At 48.5% G+C, this 12,411-nt stretch overlaps 2 protein-coding genes across 3 annotated transcripts in view; both read left to right on the forward strand.

Moving 5' to 3' along the window:
* Positions 1 to 3,957, forward strand: part of AP5B1 (adaptor related protein complex 5 subunit beta 1) — a 137,245-nt gene extending 133,288 nt beyond the window's left edge. For both annotated transcript variants that reach the window (XM_034424430.3, XM_034424432.3), the window contains 2 exons: positions 309 to 469; positions 780 to 3,957. In XM_034424430.3, the coding sequence (XP_034280321.2) occupies positions 317 to 469; positions 780 to 3,350 (2,724 nt within the window). In that variant the 5' untranslated portion in view covers positions 309 to 316 and the 3' untranslated portion in view covers positions 3,351 to 3,957. The remainder of the gene's footprint in view (positions 1 to 308; positions 470 to 779) is intronic.
* A 1,209-nt stretch (positions 3,958 to 5,166) lies between these two features.
* On the forward strand, positions 5,167 to 10,488 carry RNASEH2C (ribonuclease H2 subunit C). Its single transcript, XM_034424438.3, has 4 exons — positions 5,167 to 5,402; positions 8,194 to 8,306; positions 8,732 to 8,851; positions 10,032 to 10,488. The coding sequence occupies exons 1-4, from the start codon at positions 5,237 to 5,239 to the stop codon at positions 10,059 to 10,061; spliced, it is 429 nt and encodes a 142-aa protein (XP_034280329.1). The 5' UTR covers positions 5,167 to 5,236; the 3' UTR covers positions 10,062 to 10,488.
* Positions 10,489 to 12,411: the final 1,923 nt, after the last annotated feature.

Raw genomic sequence — 12,411 nt, forward strand, 5'->3', positions numbered from 1 at the left:
AATGTGAGTCAGTTGCCAAGCATCTGATGGTCGCAAATGTGGATCACATGACTCCAGGGACAGTGCGACGGTCATAAGTACGAACCAGTGGCCAAGCGTCTGAATTTTCGATCACGTCATAAGGGTGCTGCAAAGGTCGTAACTCTGAAAAACGGTCATAAGTCACTTCAGGGTCGCCGTAACTTCAGACGGTCACTAAACAGACCGTTGTAAGTTGAGGACTGCCTGTACTTTTAGCAGAGACCTGCTAGCTTCCTTCCTGTAACAATCTCTGATTTTGCCTTTTTTTTTCCTTACCTGTCTCCCAGTTTTCGCTATGGGGTCAAGAGGCGGAGAGAGCTGGACTGCTACCGTTGAGGCTTTCCGGCTGTCCCCCACTGCGTTCCTCTTATCCCACGGGGCTGGGGACACTTTGGCGGCCGACCTGTTGAATGAATTGCGGAGCGAAAAGCTGGGGGAAGCCATCAAGGTATGCCAACACCCTTCGTTTAGGTTACAGAAATAGTATGTGCAACTTTAGGAGGGTGGATTTCAATTCCCAGAAGGCCCTGGGCAGCTCTGAGAGTGGAAGTCCAGCCATCTTAAAGCACGCTGGCTGGGGAATTCTGGGAATTGAAGTCCATCAATCTTAATGCATGCTAACTGGAGAATTCTGGGAGTCAAAGTCCATCCCTCTTGCAGCTACTGAGGTTCAGAAACACTGCAATCGAGCTCATCATTTTTGGCGGCCTCGATATTCCTCCCCATCGTCCCCGACAGCTCTTTTTCTTCTCTTGCAGCTCTCGATCCTGTCTTTATTCTTGGAGTATCCCAACCTGCTGTGCCCCGATGCCAAGGCGGGTCAGGAAGCTGCAGCCTCCCTCCTCTCCCTCTTTGCCCAGCTGAGCGTCTCCCCCAAACACATCGGCCTCCGTTGCTCCCTGCTCTTCGCCGCAGAAACGGTCCTGGTGGCGACCGACAGCCTGGGTGAAGACTGCCCGACGTCGCATGAACTGCTCTGCATACTGCTCCATCTGCTGTCCGACCCAAACGACAGCCGCGGGGGAGTCGTCGAGCGGCCTATCCGTGCCGCGGCTTGCGAGTGCCTTCGAGAACTGGAGACCTGCTACTCGGGGTTCCTGTTGCACCGGCTGGAGATCCTGCGGTCTCTGCAACAGCAGGAGGTCTCGAGCGTCCACCAGGGTTACACCTTGCTGTATAGCATGGCGCTGCGGAACGCCATCTTCCTCCTGGCCCGGAATGGACAAGGTTGCCTGGGGGACCTTCTGGCAAGCAACGGAGAGCTGATGTGGGAGGCTACAAAGGAAGTTGGCAAGCTCTCGCCAGCGGCCCTCGATCAGCTGGTCCTCTTGCCATCCGCAGCAGACCTCAAGGAGCTAAAATTGGTGCTCTCGGCGCTTCTGGAGAGCAGCTATCTCTTAACCTCCGCGGCACAGAGCCACCTCTTGTGCCATCTGGCTCAGGCGGTCAGCGTCGTGCGCACCCAATCGCCCGCGATTTTCAAAGCCCAGCTGGCGCGTCTCTTCGGCACGGCCAGCGTGACTCTGGAACACGCCATCCTGCAGCTGAAATCGCTGTTCACCGATAGTCTCTTCACCGCCGAGGACGAGTCCTTCCTCTTGCGGCACCTGGTGGGACTGGCACAGCACCCGGCTCTCCCGGACGCCGTGAAGCTTTTCTACTTGGATTGTCTTTTGCACTTCCCCGAAAACCGACCGTTGGTCTCGGGAACCGATGAGCAGCTGCCAGTTCTGCTCACACCGCGCACTACCTCGGGTCTATTTCCCGGGTTCTTCCAAGATCAGGGGACCGTCCTGGCCCGGATGAATTTGCTGTGCCTCGTGTGCGTGGAGAACGAGGGGCCCAGTGCTGAACGTGGGGCAGGTTATCTCCTGGAGCATGTCCTGGCTCTTGGAGGCCTAGTGGCCCGAGACGGAGGATTGGACGCCACACGGCTTTTCTTCCAAGCAGCCTTCATTTTTGCCCAATATTTTGGCTCGCAGGCCCAGCCCATGACGGAACTGACCCGGTGCCTGCTAGATCTCTACCGTCACAACTGCACCTTGGCCCCAAACATCATCAATCTGTTGGATGAGACGTGGAAGATGCTGGATGAGTCCAGCTGGGCCAAGACCCTCGCCCAGGCCCTGCAAGAATTTGTTGTGAGTGTCCCCTTGCAAGAGGAAGACTTAAGTTGGCATCTCAAGATTTTAGCCCGGCTGGCGAAGGAGAAGGAAGTTCCCCAAGTGAGCACCATGCACTTCTTAGCTCGTCTGGTCGCCTCGGGGAAACTCGGGGATTGGCGCTCTGGCCAGATCCTACTCAGCGTTTGCCGGAACCTGATGGTGCTTCACCCCTCGCCTGCCCTGTCCCAGCTGGCGGCTCTCCTGCATGCCATCTCCCTGAGCCACACAGATGTCGATGTCCAAGACCGAGCTGGCTTTTATTACACCCTACTCACCAACCTTTCTGGTGAAAAATTAAGATCCGTCCTGGTCCCCGAAGGTTCCATCAAGACTCGGTCGCTATCCTCGTCCATCGTTGCCGACAGCGAGAGTTTTGTCGCTGCGTTGACGGTCCACTCAGTGGATCCAGCCCCTTTGAAGCTGCAGCGTGTCGAGATTACAGGGGACACCCCCGCAGTTCCTCCCGCCGAGCAGGAGGTGGACGGCTACTGCCAGTGGTTGCTGGTGGACCGCTCTCCCTCACGGCTCAGTTTGGCGTACCGGCTGGTCCACGCGGGGCCTGGCACGCCTCCCTACGACCTCCTCCTCTGCGTGGTGCTTCGGTTCACTTGCACCAGCCGGCATTACGAGCCGGTGCCTGAACTCTGCATTCCGTGCCTTTCTGCGCATCGCTCGTCCCCAACAGTGAGGCTGTCGTTACAACCACATTGCCCGTACCCGACGCGGATAAATGTTTCTGCCCTTTACACGACGCAAGATGGATTGACGCGTTGGAGTCGGCTTGAAAACCTGGAAGTGGCCTTTCCGGATCTTTTCCTACCCCTGCCAGTGCCTGACTGGTCTTCAGAGAAATGTTGCCAACTTTTTGAGGTGCTCTGGCAGTGCCTGCACCCCGACGCCAAAGACGCGCATGCCGAGAGCCTCACCGTTTGGTCCCTGCCGCCCCGGTCCTTAGAAGGCTTAGTGCGTGAGCAATTTGGCAGGTACATCCTGGCTGAGGAAGGCGACGAGTATAGGATCGCCCTGACTTTACCGCCTCGGGATCACATCCTGCTAAAGGTGCGGAGTGTGGACGATGCGGGCCGGGTGAGCATCCGAACCGACAACTGGAAGCTCCTTCCCTCGCTTAACCACTATTTGCAGAGTCTGGTGAAGGGCAGCTGACACCGCAACGCTCCTGTGGATGAAGGGGAAGCTGGTGGGGACAGGACTGTCACTCTTACCTGCCTTTGGGTGGAATTCTAACATTTCTCCCAAATGTTCCCAATAAAAAAATACATCTTTTGCAACCTCAATGTGGTAAATTGGACAGCGGAGGAGGAAGATATTTGGGGAGTTTTGCATTTAGATTTGACGTAGGCCAGAGCAGGGGTCCCCAACCTTGGCTACTTTAAGACCTGTGGACTTCAACTCCCAGAATTCCGAGGGAGGATTTCCCGAGGGAGGGGTGGCTCCATAGCTGGGGCGGAGTCAGCAGCAGCAGGAAGTCATGTCGGCTGGGGAATTCTGGGAGTTGAAGTCCACAAAAGTGACCAAGATTGGATCCCTGTGAAATAAGTGGAGGAGAAACGGGGGAACGGAGCGATGCGTAGCACTCAAATCTACGATCAGTTGTGGCTTGATGGGATAGTCCGAATCGCACAACAGGCTAAGATAGTTGCTTAGTGTTGTTACCTCAGGCTGAGTGAGAAAGCCGCCTGTTTCACGGTCGGATTCATGCGTTGTGCAAAAACCAGATCAAATAAAGTTCCGCGGAAAGCGATTGCTTTGATTTAGAGTTGTGTTTTTTTTTCAAAATATGGACACTTTAAGACAGCTGGACTTCAACTCCCAGAATTCCCCAGCCCTACGGTTTTCCTTTATGTTAGCTTAAGGATCCCTCCCTCCCGGGCGGGGGAGTAGATCCCTGGGCGAGGGAAGATTTCCCCCTCACTCCCACTGGGGTGGATCCCTGGGTGAGGTAGGATCTCTTCCACCCATCCGGGGGTGGATCCCTGGGTGAGGAGCTCATCCTCACTCCCACTGCTGTGGATCCCTGGGCGAGGGAGGATCTCTCCCACCTCCTGGGAGTGGACCCCTGGGTGAGGATCTCTTTGTCACTGCCACCCAGGGGTGGATCCCTGGGTGAGGGAGAATCTCCTACCCACCTGGGGGTGGATCCCTGGGTGAGGATCTTCCCTCACTCCCACTGGGATGGATCCCTGGGCAAGGGAGGATCTCTCCCACCTCCTGGGGGTAGATCCCTGAGTGAGGATCTCTTCATCACTCCCACTCAGGTGGATCCCTGGGTTGAGGGAGAATCTCCTACCCACCTGGGGGTGGATCTATGAGTGAGGACCTCCCCTCACTCCCACTGGGGTAGATCCCTGGGTGAGGGAGAATCTCCTACCCACCTGGGGGTGGATCCCTGGGTGAGGGTCTCCCCTCACTCCCACTGGGGTGGATCCCTGGGCAAGGGAGGATCTCTCCCACCTCCTGGGGGTAGATCCCTGAGTTAGGACCTCCCCTCACTCCCACTGGGGTGGATCCCTGGGCGAGAGAGGATCTCTCCCACCTCCTGGGGGTGGATCTCTGAGTGAGGACCTCACTCCCACTGGGGTGGATCCCTGAGCGAGGGAGGATCTCTCCTACCCACCTGAGGGTGGATCTCTGAGTGAGGACCTCACTCCCACTGGGGTGGATCCCTGGGTGAGGTAGGATCTCTTCCACCCACCTGGGGGTGGATCCCTGGGTGAGGAGCTCTTCCTCATTCCCACTGGTGTGGATCCCTGGGCGAGGGAGGATCTCTCCTACCCACCTGGGGGTGGATCTCTGAGTGAGGACCTCACTCCCGCCCAGGGCTGGATCCCTGTGTGATGGAGGATCTCTCCTACCCACCTGGGGGTGGATGCCTCAGGTGAGTAGGGAGGATCTCCTCCCTCCCTCCCACCCACCGGGGGGGTGGTGGATCCCTGCGCGAGGGAGAAACTCCTCCCTCCTTCCTTCCTTCCCACCTGGGGGTGGATCCCTGGCCGGGGCGGAGGCGGCGTGCAGCGCGGGAAGCTGTGCAAATGGCCGGGGCGGAGCGGGAGGTGGCGCGGCTGGCGTTGGCTTCCCTGCCGGGGGCTCCCCGAGACCCGCTGCACCTCCTCCCTTGTTCCATCCAGCACGACGGGCCCGCCGCCGTGGCGCGCTACTTTGCGCCCGCCGTCCGCCGCCATCCAGAGGCGCCAGAGGGTAGGCACGCGCGGCTGCAGCAGCCAAGGCCGCTCGGGGCTTGCAAGGCCCTTCCTGGCTCCCTGGCGCGCAAAAGATGCCCGGGAGGAGGAGGAGGCTTCTGCAACCTGCGCCCTCCAGTTTGGGGGACGTTGCAACCCCAGTTCAGGGGGACGGGACGGGACTACAACACCCATGTTTGTTTGCCTGGCTGCCTGGCCGGCCAGGATGCGACCCAGCATGAGCACTGGGACACCGGCCCTTCTGGGACTCCGCCTGGGGAACCCGGGATTGTCGTGTTGTTGTGTGAATCACGACTTCCACTCCCGTGATCCCCCCAGCCAGCAAATGCTGGGAGTTGAAGTCCGCCTTTCTTCCCAGCTGCCCAAGGCGGAGGGGAAAAGAAAAAAAAGTGGGTCGGTGGGGAGCAGCTCTTCCTTTGCATGCAGGTTTGAAGTTTAATCCTGGCTTATGGTTTTCCAGTGGGGACCTCTGGTGTCCTGGAAACGTTTGGGGTGCCTCTCAAACGCCTCCCATCCTATCGCATTTTTTAAAAAGGAGCCTTGGTAGTACAGGGGTTTAAGGCACCCTGTTATTAAGCTTATTAAGACCAGCTGCCTGCAATTACTGCAGGGTTCGAATCTCGCCAGGCTCAAGGTCGACTCAGCCTTCCATCCTTTCTAAGGTAGGTAAAATGAGGACCCAGTTTGTGGGGGCAATAAGCTGACTTTGTATAAAATATACAAAAGTATGAAGGCTATTGCTTAGCGCATTGTAAGCCCCCCTGAGTCTCCGGAGAAGGGCGGCATATAAATCAAAATTAAAAAAAAAAAAAATGCGGAGGCGAAAAAGGAGATTATTATTTGTCCCTTTATGTATTCCCACTGTAGAATCTGGTCCCTGCCTCAAAACCAACACCCCCAAATTTAAACTAAGGGGGGGGCTTTCCAAGACATGACCATCAATTCCAACCCCCCCCATTTTTATCAATCTATCTATCTATATCTATCCCTCTATCTGTTTATCTATCATTGCTCTCTATCTATAATCTTATCATTTATTTATTTATTTATTTATTTATTGGTTGGATTTATATGCCGCCCTTCTCCGGAGACTCAGGGCGGCTTACAATGCTTTTAAGCAACAGCCTTCGTACTTTTGTATCTACCTGCTTAGTAGGGCTTTCGGCTCCCCCCAAGCGGTGTTCTTTTCTTTTATACAAAGTCATCTTATTGCCCCCCACAATCCGGGTCCTCATTTTACCCACCTCGGAAGGATGGAAGGCTGAGTCAACCTTGCGCCTGGTGAGATTTGAACTCGCAGTAATTGCAGGCAGCTGGCAGCTAAGTGCTACTTAACAGCACTTTAGTCCACTGCACCACCAAGGCTCCTATCTATCTATCATCCATCTATCTATCATCTTTATCATCTATCTATCCTCTACTATCTATCTATCATCATTTATCTATCATTGCTCTCATCTATCTATCATCTATCCTCTACTCTATCATCTATCTATCCTCTACTATCTATCCTCTATCATCTATCTATCTATGAGCTATCTATATCCTCTACTATCTATCATCTATATCATCTACTATTTATCCTCTATTTATCTATCCTCTATTTATCTATCTATCAATCATCTATCCTCAACTATCATCTATCTATGAGCTATCTATATCTATCCTCTACTATCTATCATCTATCTATCCTTTACTATCTATCATTTATCCTCTACTATTTATCCTCTATCTATCCTCTATTTATCTATCATCTATTTATCATCTATTTATCTATCAATCATCTATCCTCTACTATCATCTATCTATCTATCTATCTGAGCTATCTATATCTATCCTCTACTATCTATCATCTATCTACCTTTTACTATCTATCCTCATCTATCTATCTATCTATCTACCTACCTACCTACCTACCTACCTATCTCTACCTACCTACCTACCTATCATCTATCTATCATCTACCTACATATCTACCTACCTATAATCTATCTATCTATCTATCTATCTATCTATCTATCTATCTACCTACCTACCTACCTACCTACCTATCATCCATCTATCTATCATCTCTATCTATCTACCTACCTACCTACCTATCATCTATCTACCTACCTACCTACCTATCATCTATCTATCTATCTATCATCTACCTACATATCTACCTATAATCTATCTATCTATCTATCTATCTATCTACCTACCTACCTACCTACCTATCATCCATCTATCTATCATCTCTATCTATCTATCTACCTACCTACCTACCTATCATCTATCTATCTATCTATCTATCTATCTATCTATCTATCTATCTATCTATCTATCTATCTATATCCCCGGTGTCCAGCAGAAAGAAAAAGGCCACCAGAATTGAAGGCTAGTGGCTAGGTTTGGTGCAACCTAGGCGCTGCATTCACACTACGTACTAAATAGATGGAACGTTAATCTTAATTTATGTTTGTGATTTTTTTTAATCCGGCTGATCCGGTCTCTTTAGCTTTGAAACCCTTGCATTTAGTACGAATCCAGAACATGGATCAACTCATCAACTTGATCTTCATGTCGGAGAATTATATTTAGGAGGATAACCATCTAATAATAATAATAATAATAATAGAGCAAACATCCTATCTTGTGTGCGTTTTGATTCAGGGTGTTTTGATTCAGTTCTTGCATTTTTATTGTGGTTAGTGTGCTATGGGAAAAAGAGGAGGTCTTGGGAATGCAGCCACAGCCTGTTTGCATTTCATCGCTGTGGTTTCTTTCCTACCTTTCACCCAATCCAGGAGAGGCCTCGGTGTCCTTCCGTGGCCGAAGCTTGAAGGGGAAGGAAAGCTGTCTTCCGAAAGGATATGTCGGGTTAGTGCTGGAAGAGGCCAATTTAGGCCTAACATCCAAGGTTTGTTCCTGGAATGGTATGTGGGGAAGACAGGGCAAAGAAAGGCTGCCAAGGAACATCAGATAAGAGGCAGCTGAGCCCTCAGCTGCATAATGAAAGGAGAAAGAATTTCAGAAGGGACCCTCCCTAGTTTCTCAGGTTGTAAAAGAGGTTGGTGGGGGGGAGAGAGAATCTAGATCTATGGAAAGAGTTCAGAATGTGTTAGGTTGTGCAAGGATATGTGGGGAAGACCTTGGGAGAAGGAGCAAAGAGACCCTGTCAGATAAAGAGACAGCATAACCCTCAGATGTATAACAGGCAGGGCGAGAGGCTCACAAGACACCCTCCCTAGTTTCTAAAGCTGTAAAGAAGGGGGGCAAATAAATCCAGTGCTCCCCGCCAACAGCATCCTCTTTTCTGCCCCCCTCTTCCACCCCCCCCACCAGGAACGGGAAGTGGGTGTGAAGTCGACTTTTGATTCCCTGACAGTATGGAACCTGGAACGGGCACCAAGTAACAGCGATGAAATCGTCATGGCTTTCGCTTGGCCAGCGATCGCTCGAGGGGTGAGTGTTGATTTGACTTCCGCATATAAAAAACAAAAAACAAAACCTCCAGACTACAACTCCCAGAATTCCTCAGTCTCTAACCTGAGGATTCTGGGAGTTGAAGTCCGCTCTGGCTGAAGAGTTCATTCAAACTTCAGAATTTGGATCCAGAAATGTGAAACGGGATCGAGACGGAATCAAAAATTTGGTATCACAAATCCGCAATTAAGCCACGTGGGGTTATTTTTTTTCTTTTCTTTTTCTGTTTTGGATGCAACAACGTGCTTAAAATATAATACTGGGACAGACAAAATGGTTTTGAGGAAGAGTGCGGGAAAGAAGCAGAGCAAAGGCTGAACGGTGTTCCTGAGGGCTAGAAACTTGGGTCTTGGTTTGAATATGTTTTTCTATGGAGCACCTGCTGCATTTTCACCTTTCTTTGAGCTCTGCCTGTCAGGATTATGGGAATCCATTCTTGTGCCAAACTTAGTCCTCGACTTACCTGCACAATTCGGCTCGGAAATTTCCGTTTGCTAACAGATGCGGATGTTAAGTGAATTGTGCTCAATTATACCACCTTTTTTTTTTTGCCATGGTCGTTAACCGAATCTGGGACCATGCTGGGTGCCAAAAAGCTCAAATTTTGATCAAGGGGATGCCGTGAAGTGTCGTTAAGTGCGACTTTTTTTCCCAGTGATGGAACGTCACGTGGTCGTAAGCCGAGGACTACCTGTACGCATTTGGGCACAAAGGCAAGGCGCTGATTTTCTGTCAGGGTGGATAAAAATCAATGATTTTTTTACAAAAATCAAAAAAATCGGATTTCTTTGATTTAAATCGGATTTTTTTTTATTTAAATCGGATTTTTTTGATTTTTATCGAATTTATTTTAATAAAAAACGGGGTAAAAACCTATCGTAAGATAGTTTTCTCTTTAAGATACATAAACAATTTAGTTTATTGAGCATGAAATGGGGCTGAGTTATGTAGCAGGAGGCTGTATATTCTGCAACACTGGGACTATCGGTGAGTCAACAGTGGGTCAAAGGAGTAGCAGAGATGACAGTTGCTCTTTAAAAATTATGATTTAAATCGAGTTGATTTAAATCAAGCCTTTTTACTAGTGATTTAAATCCTGATTTAAATCAACTCGATTTAAATCAAATCCACCCTGTTTTCTGTGTGGGTCCCCTTGCAGATCCACGCCCCCGTGACTGATGAAGAGTGAGGAAGACCAGAGTGTTTGTCCGAAGGGATTTTCCGAGAAAAATACGTTGTGCTGTGACTTGGGTGAGAAAGAAGACGGAACCAAAACTTCAGCCTCTCTTGTGCTGCGTTAAGGAAGGTCCCTTTGCTTATTCTTTTTCCTTCCAAACTCTTATTTGCAATTCATGCTTTTATTTTACAGCCGCTTGGAAAGAAATTGCAGCCTTGCGTGGATCTTAGGCTGACTTTTAATTACTTTTAGGTATATATGTTTTTGTTGCTTTTGAGGGCTTCATTCCTTGAATGATTTGAGCACATTTTGTTTCCCACTGAAGACGGACAAGGCCCTATTTAAAATTTTGGTGTCTGCTGGGGGCTTCTAACTACTTCTGGCATTTAATTTTTTTTTTAAAAAAAACACACGAATAAAACCTCTCCTTGTTTTGAAAGTAGTGATGGTCTTGCTTTAGGCTTCTCCATCAACTCTTTGAGGGACAGAATAGGGAGGGGGGATGCTGCCAAAACCCCTTCCACAACTTTTTAGGAGAAATTAGCGTCGCCATGTGGTTTTTTTTTTTTTTTTTTTCATTTTCGTAACATCAAATTTCTCTCTTGAAAAATTTGAGATTTTCATTGCCTTGGTAATTGCCTTAGGAGCCTTGGTAGTACAGTGGTTTATAGCATCCTGTTATTAACACAGCTGCCTGCAATTACTGCAAGTTCGAATCTCGCCAAGGCTCAAGGTTGACTCAGCCTTCCATCCTTTCTAAGGTAGGTTAAATGAGGACCCAGTTTGTGGGGGCAATAAGCTGACTTTGTAGAAATATACAAAAGGATGAAGGCTATTGCTTAACGCACTGTAAGCCGCCCTGAGTCTCCGGAGAAGGGCGGCATATAAATCAAATAAAAATTAAAAATAAAAATAAAATAAAAATTGCAATTCAGGAGGGGGGAAAAACAACTTTTAACGCTTTCAGGAGCTACGGCTTGTTGGCCTTTCCTGCCAATCCACTTTCTTTGGGCCCTGCTTTCCAAAACCAAGGGAATGAAGAAAAAGAGAGAGGGAGAAGAGGGAGGGAGGGAAGGAAGGAAGGAGAGAGGGAATGGGAAGGAGGATGAAGGAAGGAAGGAGACAAAGAAAAGAGAAAGGTGAGAGAAGAAAAGGGAGAAGGAAGGGAAAAAGAATAGAAAAGAAGAAACAAAAATAAAGGAAAGAAGGGAGAGAGAGAAAGGAAGGAAACAAAGAAATGGAGAAAGACAAGATGAAAAGGGAGAGGTAAGAAAGAAAAAGGAAGGAAGGGAAAAAGGAAGGAATAGAAAAGAAACAAAAAGTGCAAAAAAGGAAAGGAGGAAGAAAAAGGAAGGAAACAGAAAGAGAAAGATGAGAGAAGAAAAGAGAGAGGTAAGAAAAGAAGGAAGGAAGGAAGGGAAAAAGGAAGGAAGAATAGAAAAGAAACAAAAATTGCAAAAAAGGAAAGGAGGAAGAAAAAGGAAGGAAACAGAAAGAGAAAGATGAGAGAAGAAAAGAGAGGTAAGAAAAGAAGGAAGGAAGGAAGGGAAAAAGGAAGGAAGAATAGAAAAGAAACAAAAATTGCAAAAAAGGAAAGAAGGAAGAAAAAGGAAGGAAACAAATGGAGAAAGATGAGAGAAGAAAAGGGAGAGGTAAGAAAGAAGAAGGAAGGAAGGGAAAAAGGAAGGAGGAATAGAAAAACAAAAATTGCAAAAAAGGAAAAGGAAGAAAAAGGAAGGAAACAAATGGAGAAAGATGAGAGAAGAAAAGGGAGGTAAGAGAAAAAGTAAGGAAGGAAGGGAAAAAGGAAGAATAGAAAAGACAAAAATTGCAAAAAAAGGAAAGGAGGAAGAGAAAGGAAGGAAACAAATGGAGAAAGATGAGAGAAGAAAAGGGAGAGGTAAGAAAGAAAAAAGGAAGGAAGGAAGGGAAAAAGGAAGAATAGAAAAGAAACAAAAATTGCAAAAAAGGAAAGGAGAAAGGAAGGAAACAAAAATAGAGAAAGATGAGAGATGAAAAGGGAGAGGTAAAGAAAAAGGAGAAAGAAGGGAAAAAGGAATAGAAAAGAAACAGATTGAGAAAGGAAAGAAGGAAGAGAAAGGAAGGAAACAAATGAAAGATGAGAGAAGAAAAGGGAGAGGTAAGAGAAAAAGGAGAAGGGAGGGAAAAAGGAAGGAATAGAAAAGAAACAAAGAAATGGGGAAAGAAAGGAAAGAAGGAAGAGAGAAAGGGAGGAAGGAAACAAAGAAAAAGAGAAAAAGAAGAGGGAGGAAAGAAATAAGCCCAGGGAAAAGGAGAGAAAGGGAGGAAGCGAAGAAAAGGGGAGAAGAGGGAAGCGAAAGAAGAAGAAAAAAGAAAATAC

This window comes from Pantherophis guttatus, chromosome 18 (assembly GCF_059756535.1).
Source record: "Pantherophis guttatus breed Tessera chromosome 18, ASM5975653v1, whole genome shotgun sequence".
NCBI classification, from domain to species: domain Eukaryota; kingdom Metazoa; phylum Chordata; class Lepidosauria; order Squamata; family Colubridae; genus Pantherophis; species Pantherophis guttatus.